At 46.0% G+C, this 21,909-nt stretch overlaps 1 protein-coding gene across 1 annotated transcript in view; it reads right to left on the bottom strand.

The window, feature by feature from the left end:
• MBD6 (methyl-CpG binding domain protein 6) overlaps positions 1-21,909 on the bottom strand; it is a 320,689-nt gene that overhangs the window by 16,094 nt on the left and 282,686 nt on the right. Inside the window, exons 11-12 of the mRNA XM_086966652.1 lie at positions 12,020-12,072; positions 9,730-9,805 (exon numbers count right to left, since the gene is read on the bottom strand). Coding sequence (XP_086822778.1) covers positions 9,730-9,805; positions 12,020-12,072 — 129 coding nt within the window. The remainder of the gene's footprint in view (positions 1-9,729; positions 9,806-12,019; positions 12,073-21,909) is intronic.

Raw genomic sequence — 21,909 nt, 5'->3', positions numbered from 1 at the left:
TGAAGCACCTCGGTGAGGAGGTTAGTCCTCATGGACAAAGCAGGGAGCTCAAGAGTCAAGGACTTGGCTGCCCTGCGCAACACCACACCATAAGTGGTACCCTCCTCCATAGCCACAAATCCAGTTTCGGGCGAAGTGTCCAGACCACTGGCCTCCCCTAGCTCGTCTGCCCAGTCCTGGTTCAACTGGCACTTCTGTGCCAGAGGGTCCTCAGACGCCTCCCAGCACTCCCCTTCATCTGTGTCCTGGTAAACTGGCTGGAATGACGGAGCCGGGTCGTAGGTGAAGGCCTCACCCATCGACGGCGCGATGCCGGACCCGAACTGAAATTGGGGCAGGCGTCGTCAGAGGACGGCGCCGGGAGCGACACCATGGGGGTTGGCACCAGCGGAGGGGTCGTAAGGTCAACTGGCGTCGACCGGGATCCAGCAGCGTCAGGACCGAAGTTGACGACGGCGCCGGGGCCGAAGCACCGATGGCGCCGGAGTCACCGGCCTGCCTAGGCCCCAAGTTGGGTCTGCAGAGCCCGAAGGCGCACCGACAGGCTTTAACGGAGGGAAGTGAGTCCTCATGGCAACGAGGAAATCACAAATCTCCTCCAGCGTCACTTGCAGGCCAGGGACCGGAGGGTATGGGCCTGGAGGCAGCGCCAACGGAGCCGCGCGGCGGTGTCGCCCGAACCCTCAGCCGTGTCGCGCTAGCGGCGTCAGAAGAGCGATGTCGCCTCTTCGACTTCTTCTTGGAGTGCCTCGACTTACCAAAGGACTTGGAGCCCGACGAGTGCTGGCGATGACTTGACGAGCGATGACTGCGGCTCCGCGACCGGTCCCTCTATCTTCTCCTCGACCGGGATCTCGAGCGGCGCGGAGCCGACTGCCGGATCTCGATTAGATTGAGGGACCACTCCCGCTTAGCTTTCGAAGTCAAGGCCCGGCAGTCGGGGCACGACTTGTCGTCGTGGTCGGCCCCGAGGCAGTAGAGACACCAACGGTGGGGGTCGGTCACCGATATCAGGCGGTGACAGGCGTCGCACGGCTTGAAGCCAGGCATCCCTACGGCAGCAGGAGTCGAAGTCCACTCGAAAAAGAGATCCAAAATAGATCAAAAAGTTAGTAAAAAAATGACTACAAGTACTGCTCTTCCCGGATCTGCGGTAGCTGGCGCGGAAAAAAGAAGAACTGATGTCAGCGCGCGAGGGTGGCATCTAAGTACTCTACGACGACATCAAGACTATCACGACGCCGGACGCGGAGCTGCAGACGACTCCTACCGACGCGCAAGGGTACTGCTGACGAAAACATTCCGGATCCAGCCTGACGCCTGGGGATATTCTAAGGTAAGGAATCTAACACTAACACTAACCTGTTTCTTCCAAATGTAATATGTTCTGCATAACATTTTGAGTTGGATTTACTTAAAGCTAGCCTTGATGCCCCCTCTGCTAAGAAGTTCAGAATGTCTTGCCAGTCATCTTCATCAATTACCCCAGGTCGTGTTCCCAGCTTTATTTAAAGTGCGTCAGTGGTCCCTGAGTATTTCGCATCAGCGTGCCCGATTTCAATTCTATTAATTTATGCCATATCTGCCCATCTATTAGTCGCCTCTCCAATGGGGATTCCTCCTGAGTTTTCTCACTCGGGTCTATGCTGCACATTAGGGCATGTCGGAGCGTTCAATACTTTAAGTGTTCGGTATTCCCTCTGGAGATGTTCAAAGGGAAAACCCTGTTAGCGTCCCAGACCTTGGCGAGTGTACTGAGGCAGATTCTGTCTCACCCCGAGAAGCCCTGAAGACCTAGGCACCCAGTTTAGTCTAGCACCCTCTCAGAGGGCTACCTGGTGTGTTTCTCTTGTCCCACTTCATCTCTCTAAGGAGGCCGTTCCATGTGACCAGCACCGTAATTGTAGCTGGACATGCTTGCTCATGTAGGTGGCCACCATACAGCACATGCATATAACTATGATCTCCCATTCCCCATGTGTCTGCCCGCAATGCGGATCTTCTCTTTATGAATACACCAAGTCATTTACTACTGCAATCCACGCTCTTCATACTATTTCCGCAGGTTTGGGAATGCAATACCTTGGTCATATTTAGCTTGTTGCAGGGTCTGTAGTGCAATAATACTGGGTTGCCTACCCCTCCCCGGAAACAATGTCCTCAGTAAGTTATCTATGCGCTGGAAGTGTCTTTGATAATTTATATGGGCAATTCTGCAAAATGTTCAGGCACCTGGAAAGGGGAACCATTTTGCATGTGGCTGCTTTGCCCCACACAGTCATGAGCAGACTACTCCAATGTCTGGTGTCCCTTTCTAGTCTTTAAAGCAGTGGTTCAAGATTAGCTAGAGCATGAGAATCTGAGTCTCTGGTTATCCATATTTCCAGGTACTTAAACTATGAGGTTCCACCCGTCCTGGTAGAGGCATCAGGCCCATTAGTCTTCATCTCCCAATGAGAAACAGGATTGACTTTTCCCAATTAATGGCAAAGCCTGAGAGCTCTCCAAATATTTCACTAACTCGGGCGAGCGTTTGATCTGTGTGAATCAGGTAAATTAGGATGTTGTCTGCATATAGTGATATACATTGTTCCCATCCAGCCCTAGATTCGAGCATCTATCCTCATGAGGTTCCCCAATGGCTCTATTGTGAGGGCAAAGAACATTGGGGAGCGAGGGCATCCCTGTCTCGTTCCCCTTCCGATAGGGATATTCCCAGACATGCAGCCATTAATCTTTATTCTGGCACAAGGGTTCTGGTATAGCAGTCTAATCCAATTAAACTAACAGGGCCCAAATCCCATTCTTTCAAGGAGCAGAAACAGATAAAGCCATTCAACCGAATCATATGCCTTAACGGCATTCAGGGACAACACTGTCCACGGTTAACCCCCAGGATCTGTTTGCTCTATAACATTGTGGAAGTGCTGTAGGTTAAGCCTGGTAGAGCGGCAGGCATAAAGCCTGTCACGCCAAAATGGACAAGATCAGTCACCACCATACAAAGCCTGTTAGCCAGTACCTTTTCCAGAATTTTGGTATTGGTATTCAGCAGCAAAATTAGCCTATATGAATCACATATCTGCACTGGCCTCCCTGCCTTGGGTATGGCCACAAATGTGGGCGGTCAGGAATCTTCCGGCAAGGAATTTTGCCGCAGAGCATCTTGAAACATCAGGAGCATCGGTTTAACCATCCTGTCTGCCATTTTACAGAAGAATTCTATGGGTAGTCCGCTGGGACCTTGGGCCTTCCCAGCCTGCATCTTTGCTATTTTCATCTCTGATATGTTCGCTTCCAGCCTCTCCCTCTATTCTAGGGTCAGGGTCCTGCCTTGGCAGACTCTTACGAATCGCTTAATCTCCTCCATCCAGCTACCAGCCCTGGGTTTTTAAAAAGCAGCCATATACGTCGCAAAGGATTCTGCGTCTGTCTACTGCTCCATTCACCCTTCCAGGTTCCAGCTGAAGCTCCCTAACATGCATGAGTTCCCTTTCCCTGCTGCCTATCCAGGCAATAGTTTACCTGCTTTGTCTCCGGCCTCCTAAATATGTATTTGTTTGACCAATAAGGAATTTTTTACTTCGTGGCGTGCTAATTCCTTGTGTTCTGTGAGCTTATTTTCTTGCTTCTGAACCAGGGATTCAGCCGAGAGGGAGATACACTGATTGTCAAGGTCCCCAATCTATTGCTCTAATTGTTGTAAGCACTGCATTTGTACCCTCTTGCTCCTTACTTCACCTGCAATCAACACCCATCTATGTGTGGCCTTGTATGCCTCCTACACTACACTGGCATTAACCACTGAGCCTTCATTTTCACGAACATATAAATCAGTAGCCTTATCAAATGCCTTCACTACCTGCTTATTGACTATCCTCTAGGTGGTAATCTTCCAACCCTGGGGCTCTCTGCTCCTCCCAGAGTCTATGTTGACCTGTACAGGAGCGTGATACAAGATCCCCCTCGCCAAATATTTGGCGCCAGAGAACCTACCCATGGTGTCTCTAGGTGTCAGGATAAAGTCTAGTCTAGAGGCCATATTAAGTGGACATATTATGTGAATGTGGGTAAAAGGAGAAGGCCCGTTCCTTTCCATGCAAAGCCTTTCAGATATCAGTTAGTCCAAAGGCCTGCACAAAGCCTTTTAATATCCCAATCTTGCCTCCCACACCAACATGGTGCTCATTCTGTCTAGATGTGTATTGTGCACGATAGTAAAAGCCATTAGAAAGTCTACAAGTAACTGTCCCAAATTCTGCAGTGTCTGTGTTTGGAGACCTGGTGGCACATAGGCACTCAGAAGAATTACTGTTTCCCCCTCCCATTCACCCTGCACAGCCATGTCGGAACCCACAACATCAGACCAAGTGTGGAGGAAGTGGCTACCTGGGGTCTGGGTGTCTAACTTCGACCTGACTTTGTGTGTGAACGTTAAGCCTGTTGAAGAGCTTCTAATGTGGGGCAATGGAAATCTTAGGAGGTTTGAGAACAATGGTGGTCTGGCCCATATATGAGCCACCAGGATAAGGTTGACAGATGTTTGACTCAACCTCCCGACTACGTGCAGTAGAAGTGAGAGAGGAGGAAAAGTGTAAGCAAAGATCCCTGAAAAATTTATCCACAGATCACTGCCCATGGGCTTGGGGGATGGAACCTGGCAGTAAAGTTTGGGCATTTTGGGTTTTTGCATATGGCGAAAAAGTCTATGGGCAGATTTTGATCTTGGCTGACAGCCATCCTCTGGCAGGCCGAAAGAGTAAATTACCCCTTTGCCCTAATGGAGGAGCCATCCCCAAAATTGTGAAATGTCTATCGGCCTGGCAGATATTTCATTCATTGACAAGAACTGCTGGCAAGGCGGTTCATGCATATGTATTGTACCTTTGATGGATAGCTTTGTCAAACTCATGCATGATGGAGCCATCCGGTAAAGTGACAGTTTTTTTATTTTCTAAAAGAAGTTTCCTCCCATGGTTAGAGGGACATTGAACACTTTTCAATGCCCATTACAGCCAGATTTTTGTTAGTGTGAAAGGCACTGAAAATGGTTATATATCCATCCATCTAAATTAGGTGGGCAGACATATAGCCAATTCTCCACCGGTGACAAATTTTGATCTGGCCAAATCAAAATCAAGCCGACGGATCATAATGTTGACAGGGAGGGAACTCCACTGCCATTTAATGGAGTTCCCTCTTCACTGCCATTTATATCGGGCCCTATGTTTGGTGTGCCTCACCGATGAAAATAAGGGATTAGGAATTGCAGGTTTCCAATAGTTCCCACTCGTGGACTTATTGCTGCGTTCTTCTGAGTAGGTCTGCAAAGTCATTTTCTACCCCTGGAGGATACTCTGCCAGGAGATGTACTTGGTGATAGATTGCCCAGTGTCAGATTTGTTGAGCTAGTGCTGACAGCTGAAGGGAGTGTGTGCCACTTAACTTATGTAGGTAAAACATGACGGCCAAGTTGTCTGTGAGCACCAAAACAACCTTGCCCTTAATCTCCTGATGAAAGGCTTTGAGGGCTAGATGAATGCCTAAGAGTCACAGATGGTTGATGGGGTGGAGACCCCATTGAGGAGGTGGGCACACACTCTGGGCTGTAATGTTGTTCAGATGTGCTCCCCAGCTGGCAAAAGATGGGTCTGTGTAGATTGTTACTTGCAGAACTGCGTCTGTGAAGGGCCTGCCCCTCGACAAATTATTGCTATTCCACCACTGCAGAGAGCAATGGGTGCTGGCTCCTTTCAACACTCAATCTTCCAACTGATCTTCCTCTTGTGACTACTTAACCGTAAGGCATTCTTGAATCAGGCGCATATTAAGCCATTCGTAAGAGACTATGCTTATGAATGATGAGAGAATGAAGTGGCTGAAAAAGATGCAGAAGCTAATGGAATGCCTCTATGCTTTGAGCGCTGGGGTAACTTTTGCACACAACTGTGTTTAGGATTAACCCTAGAAATGGTTGAACTTGGAGTAGCTTGGAGACTTTGCAGCATTTACTGTGAACCTCAAGCTATGTAGGAAGGAAATTACAGCTTGAGTGTGGGCTTGGCAGTCTTATCTGCTTGCGCTGTGGCTAAGCCAGTCATCTAGTTACGGGAAAACACACGTTCCTCCCTCCTGAGGTGGGCGGCTACCACTGCTAGACATTTGGTGACTCCGAAGGGTAGGACTTTGAATTGGTAGTTTTGGCCACTTACCATGAAGTGCAGGCAGCGCTGATGAGCCGGTGAATTGGGGTGTGAAAGTAGGCATACCAACAGTTTAACAGGTCCAGGAAGTTGCCTTGCTGCAGCAGGAAAGTAAGATTCTGCAGTGCAACCATGTGAAAATGTTCTGATAGGATATACCTGTTGAGAGGCCTGATATCGAGGATTACCCTGAGGGAGCCATCCAATTTGGTAATGAGGAAGTAAATGCCTTTGGCCTGGTGTTTAGGGAGCACTGGCTCTATTGTTCCGTTGACTAGGAGCACCTGAACCTCCTCCTGCAGTAGTAAGAGATGTTCTGGTCTGAGGGTGTCCATGCTGGGGGGGATGTTCGATGTGGTTGAGATGAGTTTAGGCAGTAGCCCTTCTTGAGGATGGATACAACTCACCGGTCTGTGGTGATCTCCTACAAACGTGGAAGAAACCTTTAAGTTTCCCCAACAGGTGTAGTGTGATCGGGGGGAGGTGAGGAAAGTCAGTTCATGGTGGCAGAGGCTCTCTTAGTGGGGGGCCTCTGCCCCAACATTTTAAGCTGTTACCTTAGAAGGGGCCCCCATCTTGCTACCCGCTGGTGGGTGTTTTAGCCATGGGAAAGTGGCTGTGGACTCACCCTTTGCTTGTTGCCTTCAAAATGAGCCTATGACAGAAGAAATTTGAAGGGCATCCAAACCTAAGCGGTGTCAGTGTGCTTTATTCTTTTCTCCTGATCAAAATGAGAGGGAGAAGGAGGATACGGCTAGGTTCAACCTCCTAAATTTAACGTACAACACAAAAATCCATATATGATGGATCGTGGGAACCCAGCCAGAAGGAGTTGCAAGGTTTGTCTAGATTTTGGGCGTACCTTTGTAGAAAAGAAAAATTATTTTCTTGAGTTCCCTCACTCACCCAAGGTTCATCATTGGGGCATCCCAAGCATCTACTGCTTGGGGCGTGCTGCGACTTGCGAAGGAGACGTAGGTGCACGGATTTGTGAATCTATGTGTAGTGCAGTGTGGAGGTGGAGTGGAGAATAGTGATAGTTAAAAATACCTAACTAGTAAGCTAAAGTTTTATTCCTGCTCCTAGTCGGTATGATAAAAAGGGGTAGATAAAGGAAAAATAACTTATGTGGTCATGATCCCTAATATCCTGTCGACATGTTTCAAGGTGTCCCCTACACCTTTTCTTCAGGACAACTTGAGGGCCAACCTCAAGTGTACCACAGGAATGGTGATGCACCGGTAATGTCACTGATCCCTACCCTAGTCCTTTTTGTTTTTGCTACCAAACTCAAACCTATTAACTGCAGCATCATTGGGCTTGCTCTCCTTAATAAGAGAAAAGGCGTGGCCTGTGGCCTGGGCTGGTACTCTTTAACCGGAGGTAACGACCAGGGAGTCTGGTGGGACGAGACCCCTTATGCAAAGTGGATCTGAGGGTGCCAGCTTGAACTTTTTTTCAATCATGGATGTCGCCACTCAGGACTGAATCTGCTCTTTAAAAATCTCAGGGCCAAATTATACCTTCCAACTAAACATATGTAGAAACTGGAGGGAACGCTCAGTTTTAGAGAGCGTTTCAACCAAGAAGTCCTCATTACCTGGGATGACATACATTTCCACCTTAGGATAAGCTGCTGCGCATTGGATGACACTATGGTACGCCATGGTGTCATCTGGAAGTGAATCCTTAAGAGATACATGGTTGAAGTTTGGGTCCCCCTTAGGATCCACGTCAGAATTACCAAGGATCATCAGTGGGGTGCGTGAAAGTCTTCTGCTGAAAAGTAGGGGCCAGGGCTGCCTGTATCGGAGTACTAATTTGGTGACCCCTGATGAGAAATCGCAGGAAGTTAGGGAGAAGATGACAAAAGGGTGGAGGAGGAGGGAGGTGGAAGGTGGAGGAGGAGGGAGGGTGGAGGAGGAGGGGGGGTGAAGGTCGACAAGGAGGGAGAAATGGAAGGAGGCTTTTTGGAGGGTGATGGAGGCAGAGGAGTGTACGAAGATGGAGCATTTTAGAAGGTAAGCATGTGGTTCTTACGCAAAATCTTTTTCTACCCAGAGATCTTTCCTGTGCATGGATGGATGGTTTTCATCCAGCTCCTGATGCAGTTTCTAAAGGATAGACCTCTCCTCGCAGTTGATAGCCTCAGAGCTGATTACGTTTTTGGTGCCAATGACAGTTTTAGCCTCAACGGAGGTGTTTGCTCTTAAATATCAGTGCTGACATGTAGTCTCAGACTTGAGGGCCAAGGCTCTTCGCTAGATCCCTTATTAGCTCTAGTGTCTTACTTCGTTGACGACCAAGGTCTGTGGATTGTGGCGCACTTGATAGCAGCGACTTACGAACAGGGATTGACACCCTTCCCCCAGAGAGGCAGTGCTGGGCTATGACATGTGCCCACATATGGGTTTTTAAAAGAGGATAGGGTGTCAACCAGACTTGTGAGTCCCGGCATGGTCTTTAGATGAGGTCAGGGGCAATGGAGATAGATAGAACGTCCTCGGGCGCCTCTTCCTCCTTGAGAAGTTTTTCCTTCTTGGGATCCAACGATCTCAGGACTGGGTTGGTGGGCCGGAAGGTCAGGTGACTCACCTGATTCTTCTTCAGTGCTGAGTGGGTGAATGTCGCAAAAGATTTCCACCATCTCCGAGGATTTATTATTTATTAAGCAACTTGTATCGCGCAAACTAAACCCGAAGGTGTCAAGGATGAGCAATAAATCTTGTTGTGTGCCCACTCCCTGTTTCTTCACTGACGAGGAGTCTTCTTGCTTATGAATATCAAGCAAGAGTAGCAGCAGCACTCATCATGCTGTGGCGAGATGCACAGGTTAGAGGCAGCATGGAGATTGGCCCAAGAGTGCATGTTATTGCAATGAGGGCATCCTCTGAAGGGTGTCTGATCCATTATCTTCCCTTCTACTCGTCCCCTTTCTCTGATGTCAGTAAGGAAGCGGTGTGTCCCAAAGGAGTACATGGTCATCGAACAATGGTTGTTCGACGACTATGTACTCTGCAAATTAAGCGGATGCGGATGGAACTGAAACAGCTTTGGTACATCTTCTAGGCAATGAGAAGGAAAGACAATGGACTCAAGTGCCACAACAGTGATTGTCGAACACGTAAAGACCAAGAGCAAGACTGATACATGACCAAACCCAATGGTAGTGAAAGGCAAACAATGGAGTAGCTGCCCATGCGCATCCATGACCAGAGGAGGAGTCACCAAGACCTCATGACTGAACAGACTTCTGTGAAGAAAAACAAGTTGCAACAATCCTAGTCTAACACTAGATGGCAAGCATAAGCAGAGCATGTGAATCAATAGCCGCACAGGCTACAAATCTGTATTTAAAGTTAAGTAACTTGATTCTTATTGGTAACAAGTTGCATACATTATGAGCATTAGAAAAGACACCCAAGACAGTGTGGATACACATTCTGAAGTGAGGCACACAGACAGATTAAATGAACTTAAGGTGAAAGGTTTTCAGAAAGGGTTTCAAATAGTACCAGACTCTTACATTTGAAACATTGCCTGGATCAGCATTTCCCCATTTGGACGGAGGCCCATCAAGTCTTGTACTCATTCTTGGGATGCTGTGGAGAAGACATTAATAAAAAAAGAAATTAGACTTGGTGAGATAGAAGCACTAACAGGGATAACCTATCAGGAAAAGCACTTTTTAGATTACTCAAAATGCTTATTTTGCATGCAAACAACTTAAGAGTAACAGGCCAGAAGACAGGACAATGGACAAGAACTCGGCCTACCAATTACAAATATATGATCAGCGGTCTACGAAAGAGAGACCACACAGGGAAGCAGTTTAGGGCAGATCAGTGAGAAGTCAATTTGCGGCCACACCTATGTCAGAGAGGAAGAGAGGTTAGACAGATGGATGTTTGCAAATTTGATTTAAAAAAAAGCCCAAGGAATTTAAGTGACAATAATTAGTGAATTTGTGTCATGATTGGTAGGCACAACATAGATGGCTCATAAGGATACAGACAAATAGGGTATTAAAGACCTTAAATGAACAGGCACATAAGCAATAGGGATTCAAACGTCTATGTAAATAACTATGAAAACTACTGACATTCTTAAAGTCCCTTGCCTTCCATGTGCTAGGCTTCTGGGACCTTGCATTCAACAGGACCAGGTGTTATAGACAAACGTTCACGCTCCAGAGACAAATTGTTAAAGCAGCAGCTGTAAAATCTATATCACATTTATAGAAGGCACCCCAGAGGGAAAACTGTCACATTAGCTGAAATACTTACAGGCAGAACAGATTAAAAACAACTCCAAACATCGAGAATGAAATGCCTGCATGTGAAACATTTCTATTTTATATAGACTGTAGGTGCCCATTTTGTGACCAAGAACCTTTCAGGCAACCTTGCCACACAATGTTCACCTTCTAGCTTTCCCTATGGATTTAGGCCCAGATCTCTGTACTGGGGTGAATGTATGACATTGTTCTGCCTTCTGTCCATCAATTGTATTTTTTACATTGGTCAACCCGAGTGGGACGGCTTTGCCCAGACATGGGTCCTGTGCTTTCCATGCCACTGGAGTCAAGCTATCCTGGCTGATGAGGGCTGAAAGCCCGAAATCGGTCCTAGGATGTTTGTTTCCAGTCCAGGGAGGATCTGGCCTGGCAGTTCCGGCTGGACTGTTGCCATTGGGCGCAGGGTCAAGACTGATTTGCATATGGCTGAGTCCAAACTGGAATGGCATAGTGAGCAAAAAACGATGGATTTAGGCCCAGATCTCTGTACTGGGGTGAATGTATGACATTGTTCTGCATTCTGTCCATCAATTGTTCTTTTTGCATTTGTCACCCCGAGTGGGACGGTATGCCGACGTGGGTCCCGTGCTCTCCATGCCACTGGAGTCAAGCTATCATGGCTGATGAGGGCTGAAAGCCCGAAACCGTTCATAGGATGCTTGTTTCCAGTTTAGGGAGCCCTGGCCTGTTAGTTTGGGCTGGACTGTTCCCATTGGGCGCAGGGTCAAAACTGATTTGCATATGGCTGGGTCCAAACTGGAATGGCATGGTGATCAAAAAAACGATGGATTTAGGCCCAGATCTCTGTACTGTGGTGAATGTATGACATTGTTCTGCATTCTGTCCATCAATTGTTCTTTTTTCACCTTCTAGTTTCATCACAGGCAAAGGGGGTGTGATTCAGATCTAACACAGAATTTGCACACAATGCAGAGTAGGACTGTTGCTGTTTAGGGTATTTGTGATTTTAAATATGATTGTTTCTAGGGTCTGGGAACTGAACAGAAGATGCCTAAATGATTTTTGTAAAATCCATCAGATATGTGCATGGCATTATGACTTTCAACCGTAATTAACCTAGGTTTGCCACACCAATATGAAAAGGTTCTGTGATTCAAACATTTTATCTTTGCACTCTTAATGCAGACTCAGTAAAACAGTGGGACCATCGCCTCATGTGAAAAGCAGACTGTGATCACCTTACCACCACTACCCGTCTCCCCTCTCCCACCTTCAAAGGCATAGTGCTCAAGACATGAGTCTGTATTTGGTACCGACTGGAGGTGGTCAACTCTAGGGCACTTTGCGCTCCCAAAGCTTCTTATTCCCTTCCACCTTTGATGAAAGGCTCAACATAGGAGTCAGACTTTAGTACCCAATCAAGACAGGCAGCTTTAGGGTGTAAGATTTTCTACAGAAAAGAGATCAGAAGACATGATAGTGCTAACTAACAAACTTACATCAAAAAAGGGCATGTTTGGCTGAAACATCGAGCAATGCCTATAAACCTCACACTTACTTGGTGTTTTTTCTCCTTCCTCTTCTTGAAGGTTTTAGCTTCTCAGTATGCACCTGTGTGTTAAAACATGATAACTGTTATAACTTTAATGTTTGCCATCTTTCTAAAGGACCACTAGGCCTCATTAGAAACATTACTGATCTGTTCTAAACTGGCAGCAGAATAGTTTGTGGCATCTCATATTAAAGGGCCCTGCACACTCTAGACGTACACAGAGCTGTCAAGTACTGCCATCAGGAAACAAAGCATGCAAGAAAAGAGAAACAATGCTTTATCTCCTTTGCACCACCAAACAAGGGGCACCGGTATCAAACAGGACCAGTGCATGATGAAAATTCAAACTTGCTACAAAAAAGCGGGAAAATAACTAGAAGACAAACTAAGAGCAAACTTTACAAGAAAAAGGGAGCAATTCTGGCCTCCTAACTGACGTTTCCACCAAGGACATCCGTATGACAGCTAAGTGGTCCTCCATACACACCTTGACAAAAACACCACAGTGTAGATATACGAGAAAATGGAGAAGTCCGGGTGGAACAGAAAGTGTTAAATCATTTGTTGGCAAGTTTGAACTGGTGTCTGCCCACAATCCCTACGGAGAAACATACCAGCATGAAGGCAAAGCACAGCATGAGAATCCAGAAAAGGTCCAGACTGTAAAAAAGCATGGTTACTTACCTGTAATAGTAATTTTGCAGCGTAAAGAATTTTTTATGATTCACATGCAACCCGTCCGCCACTATGGACATGAGAGGAGATCAAACAGGTTAGCATCAAAAAACAGGACGTAAGGGGAAAAAAATCTTAAGATGGAAACCATGCACAGGAACTTCCGGGCTCATGTCTGATTGTCACAGAGGGATGGCCTACGACTATGCCCAGAGGGAAATAAAAAGAGAGAGAAAGAAACAACACAATTACGGACCTAACTGCTAAATGGCAGAATAAAGCACAGCATGTGAATCCAGAAAAGATTCACTCTGAAAAACCTGGAGATATGGTTATCTAAAGTTTCAATGCAGCTCGTAATGCAGCATCAATAAATATTTTTGGGTAAATTAACATAATGTCTATAGTAGTGAAAATAAAAGGTTTTAAATTAACTATTGGAAATGGTACAGAATCTATTAAAAATTGCTCTGATTTCTCGCTTTTACATTCCTATCTCCTTGTAACCTTGAGCTAGATGTCAAAAGGATTAGAACATGCATGGACAATTTCTATGCGAGTCGAATATGCACATGTGACCTTTGTCCATATATTGTAAGCAGCTTCATCCTCTACTAATTCTTTCTGACTAACCACTGCCATTTGTGTGTCTGTTCCAATTTGGACTGGCCAGTGGCTTTTCCATCTTCCATTTTTAAGTCTCGCACCTGGCGATTACAGCGCGAAAGCGCTATCTCGCCTGCGAGACCTATAGTCACCGGCTCTGCTTCCCAGTAGGCAGGAGATGGGCACGCGCAACATGCTGGATTCGGATCAGGTCACGCACGGACAGCATGGCGGAAACACGTGTGCACACGAACAGACACACGCACACAGACACACGCGCACACACACACCCCCTCCCCGGGCTCTTTCCGCTACAGGCTCCGTCACTCCGCCGCATCAGCGTACCACGCTGGTTGTCCCTCTCTCCCTCGTCAGCGGGTCAGTGTCGGCAGCAAGCGGGCCTCTCCACGAGCACGGAAGCCCCGCTAGCTCACGCGCTCAATTCCGGCTGGCTTCACGGGCACAGGAGCGCGGGGTAGGCTCCCGTCTGCTTCCTGTCTTTTTGCGGCCCCGCCCCAGTCCCAACACAGGTTGCCTGGCTTACTGTCCAAGCCGGGCTGCGGCGGTGAGTCTGTCAATTAATGTGCTTGTTAGTAATTTTGCTGATCACTTCTACGTAGCAAGCGGCTACTCTAGGATAGTGAATACACACTTCTATATTTCATTGCAAGCATTTTATTAATACGTAACCGTATCATAAATTCAGGAACGCGAGTGTGTGAAAGTGTAGAAAAGGAGTTGCCAAACCCCTAATGATACTATCTGTGCACATGGAAGGATCATACCAGCAGTAAACTGCTTGTCATAACGGAACATAGTTCTTAAAACAGTCACTCTCCTTGGAATGACAATGCAAATCTTCCCTGGAATGGAAATAGCAAAATTGGAATTCAGGAATCCCTGCTTCGCAACCGAGCATAACTCACTGAGGAGCTGGGATGAAACCAGTTGAACACAGACTAGGCGTGATGCTAGTTTTGTCTAAGAGTTTAAACACGTGCCGACACGGAGATCTTGAGATTACTTAATCTAATCTTGTTTTTTTTTAGGTTTGTGTGCAAGGGGCTAATGTCTTCTTCCATATCTTAGCATGGCGATGATGGTGAGCCTTTCTGCTTAAATAATTATTTATAGCCCTGCATTTCCCAGCAGGCAGCTGAGTATTTCTGAGAGGCAGGTTGTAGTACGCTACATGCTGGATATCCCGAAGACTCTGTATGGGAATTGGGTCTTGCAAACGTGTGATCAGTGAAATGCGTTACCGCTACAGAGATCCTCCTGTCCCAGTGCACATGATCATGTCTTTGCCAGAGTGCTGTCAGCGCGTCCTTTCTCAGTGTGCATGAAACAGTGCGTTGTCAAAATCCCTGCCACAGTGTGCTGCCAGTAGTGTCTCTATTCCTGTATGCTGCCCTAGTCTTGTGTACCAGTGTGCGTGTTAATATTGCCTGATCACACTGCAGTGCCTCTGTCTGCACCATTGAATTGCCAGCGTCTCCTATCGCAGTGTCGTGTCCCAGTGTGCGTCTCAGTATCTCCTGTCTTGGTGTGCATCAGTGTCGTCCTGCCGCGGTGCACGCTTTTCTCCTGTACCCTTGCTCTGTTAGTCCTGTTCCAGTGTCTCCCTGTGAAAGTATGCATAAGGGTCTCCCTTCTCCAGTGAGTGTATTGGTGCTTCCTTGTGCCATTGCCTGTCACTGTCCCTCTGTCTCTGCGTGCATTTCAGTTCCACCTGCCTCAGTGTGCGTCTGTGTCTCCATGGCACTGGCATGCCCTGTGGCAGAAAGAATGGAGACTCGAGTTTAATCTATAAGTATTGTAAATTACATGCTTTTTTTATGTTTTAAAAACAAAAACAAGACATTGTCATTTGCAAGGTCAATAGCTCAAAATCGTGTAAATGCGAGACCTATTGCATTGCAAATGCTTGTTATTTCATCTGCAGTGTAGTTTGCAGTCTCTGCTCAACAGACACATTTTGTTTGATTTTTGAAGTGGTTTAGCTGATGTAACAATATGCCTTTATTTTTCATTCTCTTTTTTCACTGATGCAGCATTTTCTTCATAATGAGCTATAAAAGAAGATTTTATCGGGGTCTCTTGGGAAGAATCATACACTATTCTAGCAACAGGAACTGATTGTTGACAGAGTAAATGTTAGATTTGTATTTTATTCTTTGAAGTTTGTGCTTTCCTTGGTCAATTGTAGGTCTTGCCCAGGCAGAGCATGCACAGTCTCAAAGAGCCATCTAGATGTGGGCTTCAAAACAAATTGGCTCCTGCTACTGTCCTTTGAAAATGGTAGGTTTTGATTGGTGAATAGGCTTAATAGTCCATCCTTAGTACAGCCTTTTCTCCTGGTGTAACCTCCCATGAGGACTGGGCCTCTTACATGTTTTGTTACATAGGATGTTTTAATTACAGTCTGTGAGCAATATTTTCTTAAATTACTTTCTGCTACCTGCTATTGCAGACAGGACACAGTCTCCTGCAATCCATCGCAGCTTGTTTATGGCAAGTTTTTTTCCACAGCCCTGGAACATTACAGCAAAACAACAATCACAATGACGCATATACGACACAACTTCTCATAAACTTTCTGTAACAATTCATTTTTACTAGTTAATTTACTATAATGGAAGTGTCTTCAAACGTTTTAATGCGGTGCCCCTCCTTGAGTGAAATATTTTAAGCTGTAACCAAAAAGATAAATATTTTTTCACAATTACTCAACAAAATATTAAATAGTGCACACAGATAAAGATTTTTAGTGAGGCTTTGGTTCCCGAGGCAACTTGGAGTCGGATTACAAGAAACTATTTACACACGATTTTAACTTCTGAAAATGATGGTTTTCGCTTCTGCCTTTCTATTTGCAGGAGGAGCCTTGCCTCCTGCAGGGGACACTTCAGAATAGCATCGCTTTCTGTCATAGCAGCAGAATTCAAAGGAGCTGTTGAGGCCAAATCCTTATGTTTGTTAACAACCCCTTTCATTCAGTCGCAGTAGGCGGGGCATTTGGGAATGCTTTCTGTTCGTTCTATTAGGTGAATTTGTGTTTTGCAGCACAAGGGGCTGAAGCGATTCTCGATTGAACCGAGGTATTGCACAATCAGGGATGCCTCTGATATGACCTCGGAAGAGGGCATTGACTGTTGTCATTCAAATTGGCATTTTAGGTATATTCCTAGTTGTAATTGCTCTCTCACCCACACCAGCTGATTTACCGGAGTGTGTGCCATTTCCAGTTTTCTTGCTCGGAGATGTTGCTAGTGCTGAAGAAGATATTTGCTTTTATTGGTGCATGTGTTTAAAGACTACAGGTTTGTGTTTTGCACAAAGCAGCATTCGCCAAATCGGAGCGCTTTGTAAAAAAAAAATGCAGAAATCCAAACACTATCCCATTTATAGAGCAGTGGATTGACCCTCTCAAAGAGATTGACTTTTAGCTTGTGATTTCTTCATGCCACTGGTAATTTAGGTGTAATACGCTTCTTCAGACCAAATTAACAACACATATTGGTGAAGCCAATAAGCTCACGTTTGAATAACGTTACCCAACCTTTAAGCATCAAATATCATGCCATTTCGAAAACTACCTCACACTACATACAAATATGTAGTAGTCTCAAGCCTTACATTTTGCCTCTGATTTCTGCATGCTGCTAATCACATGACAACCCAACAAATTCAACTCCACAAATTTCCACTCCTCTACATGCCACATAATTCCACTTCACATAAAACCACTCCATGGAACATAATTCCATTACACTCCATGCAACACAATTCAACTCCACATAATTCTGCTCCACAACACGCAATTCCACCACACACCACATACATCCATCCAAACACACCACAAAATTCCACATCATGCCACATAAATTCAACATTACACCACATAATTTCACTCAAAGCATAACACTCCACGACACACAATACCACTACATATAAATTTACACTTCTCTGCAAACCATGCCACACAATTCCACAACAAACCATTCCCCTCTAATCTACATGATTTCAAACCACATAATTGCAATCCACACAGTATATACGCAACTTAATTAAAATCCACTACATGCTACTCCACACCAAACAATGCCACTCCACGTAAATCCATGCTATGCAACATAGCTACACTTCACATAATTCCACTACACCATTTATTAACACCACACATATTTTTCCGTCCAGCTTTCTTGCAGCCTCGAACCTACACAGCTTAAAATCGCTGTTGAAAGCACAGTGCCGAAAGCTAACGAAATCTAAAAGGAGAGACCATTCAATCATAGCCCATGATATTGCCAGTTAGGGAGAGGCATCTTAACCTGCTCAGTCTCCCCCTTTATTTATGTATTTTCTTCAGTCCACAGATGGTTTTGTTTGTACTTATTATGCTGATATTCAGAACAATTCATTCATGTGCTGTGTCCAATTAAATGTCAGTTAGAATTCCCTGCCACACCCCCTAGATGTACGCTAACATTTTTAAAATGTACTTCTCCAAGATTTGCGCCCGAAATCGTTAAACAAATAAAAATATGTGTTGCAGCATGGCACACACATGCGAATACATGCCGACCCAGGAATGCTTATCATTAAGTTATGACAGGTATTTTTTTTTGCTTTTGATGACGTGGGACATAATCATTAAAACGCATTAGCATAGCCAATAGGTCTCGCCTTTGGGACCTAATAAGTGTTTAGCCAGAGCCATTGACTTTGCCAATGTCTTAAAGCTATGTTGTAGAGCATTGTGGCTACTGTGCAGCATGATAAAAAGTTATAATAAAAAAGTGTTATAGGCATTTTTGTTATCATATAAAAATAACCAATAAGACCACCTGCACAACTGAACAATCGTATTAAAAAAACTGAATTAACATAAAAATGTCTTTTAATTAAGTCCTGCCTAGGCAGAGCTTGCGCTGTCTCTACGAGACATGCTGTATTCAGGTATGTATTTTAAGCTCCGCCCATTGTCGGTCCATCTTTTCAATTGGCTCCTCTTAATATCCTTTGTAAATGTTGGCTTTTGATTCACGAATAGGCTTAGTAGTCCCTCCTTGGTACCTTCTTTTCTCCTGTTGTAACCTCCCATGAGGACTGCCCCAATAACGTGTTTTTATTCGGTATGTTTTATTTACAGTCTGTCAACACTATTTTCTTAAATTACTTTCTCCTATTGCACAGACAACATTCTCTCCAGCAACCGCTCGTGTTTTTTAAGCAGTGCGGCATGCCGTGCTTTTTCTTATGTTTTTGCTTCAACAATGGTTGGTACTCCATTAACGCTGCGCACACTCTAATATATTTTTTAAAAGCAGCTCGGCAGTCCGTGCTTCATCTTATGTTCTATTTAACCCCTTGCATGCTGATGACGGAGCGGTTCAGTCATCAGCTACGGGTGAGCTGTGCTGATGACGGAACCGTTCCGTCATGACTCCGCCCGCGCAAGGCGGAGTCAGCATGGGCGGGGAATTACCGCCGCACGCAAAGGGTTAAGCTGCGTTTTGTTATGCATTTTTACATCACCCCTATCTGCATCCCGTCCCTCTACACTAACTTAAATATGCACAGGCAACGCGCTTCACGTCTTAGCACTCCCATCACTTTTATTATTATTGTTTATATTAGCATGGCACGGGTTGCCGTGTGCATAATTTTATGTGCCATCCTTTAGGTTTTGGCATGGCACCTGCTGTCATATTCACAACACGGGTGCTGCGGTTTATGTTGCAGCACAGCGCCCACTTTTATATTTACAAATACAATAGTTTAAAGTCTTGCAAATGCATTATTATTTGCAACGCCAAAAGCTCCATCTTTCAGTAATGCAAGATCCATTTCATTGCAAATGCTCGTTATATTTTATTTCTGCTGCTCTGAACATCCATTCTCGAAAATGGAAGATAAACTGAAATATAATCCAACAACACTATGCATTTCACCTACCGTGATCATGAAAAAACAAGAGCATACAGAGAAATATAAAGTGTGTGAGTGTAGAAAGAAAGGTGTGTGTGTGTAAAAATAGAAAAGGTGTGTGTGTAAAAATAGAAAAGGTGTGTGTGTATCAATCAACCGATAAGCATTTGTAAAGTGCAGCAATGTCACCCCTAGATGTATCAGGGTGCTGAGGATGCCGTGACTCTGTCGAAAAGCCAGGTCTTGAGTCTCTTTCTGAAGTCCACCAGAGAGGGTGCTGTTCAGAGTTGGAGGGGCAGGTCGTTACACGACTTGTGGAGAAGTGTGGCTCACTGGTTAGAGGAGGCAGACCCAGAAGCAGAGGTCAGACCCGGGACCAGGGTTCAATTCCCGACACGGCAGGGTCTTGAGCCCAAATGTCCACGGACTCGATAATTCTCGCTTCGGTGCCCACTCGAATCATGGGTTCACACTCGGCAACTCTGGGCATTAGCTTGCTTAATCTCCACAACGACCCCCCGCGGCGGGATGCCTGGCTTTCACCTTGGGGATGCCAGTACGGGTTATCTCACAGGGAAAAGCCAGGACGGGTTCCCAAGGCAAGCGCCGAGATGCTCCAGGGTAAGTCGAGCGCTATATAAGACTGAACAATAATAATAATAATAATAACTTGTCACCAAAGTAGGCGAAGGAGCGACCCCCGCTATGGATGCGGGGTGGCGGCAAGTGAGGAGGAACACAGATGTCTGGAGGATTGATAGAATATCAGTTGATGTTTGATGTAGGAGCTGGACGGAGATGCTGGTGTAGGGAGTGTTGCCATAACAGAGGCGGCTGGTGGCAAAGGCCTCCGTGATGCTCTTTCTGCTGTTAATTGGGATTCATTGGAAGATTCTGCGAAGCATGCAAAGGGTGTGGCAGCAGGATGTGGCAAATGCTTTGGTTTATTGTTTCATGGCCCGTTTGTTGTCGAGGATGATCCTCCGATTGCGTGCATGGTCTGTTGGTGTATGGATTGGTCCAAGTTCAGCCGGCCACCAGCTGTGGGTACCAGGCAGAGGTGTTTTTTACCCGAAGATCAGTATTTCAGTTTTGTTGGAGTTCAGTTTGAGGCAGTTGTCTTCCATCCAGTTGGTTTTGACGTTGATGGGGTCCTTGGTGAGGGATAGGAAAAGTTGAGAGTCGTCAGCGTAGGAGATTATGTTGAGCCCATGGGATCCAACAACGTCTGCGAAGGAGGTCATGTAGGTTTTGAATAAGGTGGGGCTGAGTGATGATCTCGGGGTATGCCTCATATGATGTCTCTGGGTGCGGAGGTGAACGGAGACAGCAGGGTACTCTGTGTACGTCCTGTAATGAAGGAGGCAAGCTGCTTGAGGGTGTCTTGCTGTATACCGATGTTGTAGAATCTGTTGATAAGGGTGTTGTGGGAGACAGTGTTGAACGCTACAGAGAGGTAGAGGAGGATCAGGGCCACAGTTTCTCTGCGGACAAGGATGCTTCTGATGTCGTCTGTGGCAGCAATCAGTGCAATCTCCGTGCTCTGGTTGGTACTGAATCCTGATTGTGAGGTGTCCAGTAGGTTGCTATGTTCCAGGAATTCAGGGAGTTGATGGCTGATGGCTTTTTTGAGTACTCTGGCCAGATAGGGGAGCAGGGAGATTGATTGATCATTTTTGGGGTTACTGGGATCGGCAGAGGGTTTCTTGAGCAGGAGTCTGACCTCTGTGGGTTTCCAACTGTCCAGGAAGGTTGCTATGTTAATAGAGGTCTTGAGGATGCTAGTGAGTTCTGTGCTGATAGGGTTCGTTCCGAGGTTTAAGAGGTGGTGAGGCAGGGTTCAGTGGGCGCTCCGGAGTGGATGAAGGACATGATGGCTGCAGTGGTTTGTGTGGTGAGATGAGACCATGTGTTGAGTGTTTTGCTAGTTTTTGCTGGTTGGTTGCGGTTGGTGAGGTGGGTTGGGGTTCGAAATCATTGTAGATGGTGGCAATCTTGATGTGGAAGTAGTCTCAAAGGGTGTTGCAGAGTTTTTGGGCAGGGTGGATGATATTCTCTGTGGCTGTCGGGTTGCAGAATTCCTTGGCTATTTTGGAGAGTTCCTAAGTGTGGTTGGCTGCGGTGTCGATACAGGCGGTGACTGCTGCTTTCTTGGCTTCTTTATGTGCAGGTGATAGATGCTGAGGGCTGTTTTGTAAGCTGCTCTGTCGGCAGAGTTCGGTGTGGAAGTCGAGATCGCTGAGTAGGGCATAGTGGTGGGAGCTAATGAGGCTGGAGATGGCGTTGCTGAAAGTTAGTCAGGGTTCAGATGGTCTGTAGGCTAGGGTGCCTCTTATTGTGGTCATTGCTTCTGTCTGTAGTTGGAAGTTGATGTGGTCCATGAGAGGAGTGGGTGGGGTAATCGTTGGTGATGGTGCGTCCCATGGTTTCCTTGAAGATGATGGGAGATTCCTCCCCATTGTTTGTAGGTGTGGTATCGATACATCATCTTGTAGCCGTCGGGAATGGTGATGCCAGGGTTCATCTGGAATGGTGATGGTGGGTTTTGATGTGTATGTGTGTGCCTCTTTTTTGCTTCAGTATGGAATAAAACAACCAAGAGCACTGTCAGCCACAAGAATCTCATGTTGTTGACAGCAAATTCCTATCTACCTCCTTTGACATGATCAACAAGTTGGCAA

Source organism: Lissotriton vulgaris, chromosome 1_1 (genome assembly GCF_964263255.1).
Source record: "Lissotriton vulgaris chromosome 1_1, aLisVul1.2, whole genome shotgun sequence".
In the NCBI taxonomy this organism is placed as follows: Eukaryota; Metazoa; Chordata; class Amphibia; order Caudata; family Salamandridae; genus Lissotriton; species Lissotriton vulgaris.
This window is presented reverse-complemented; position numbering and strand designations above follow the sequence as displayed.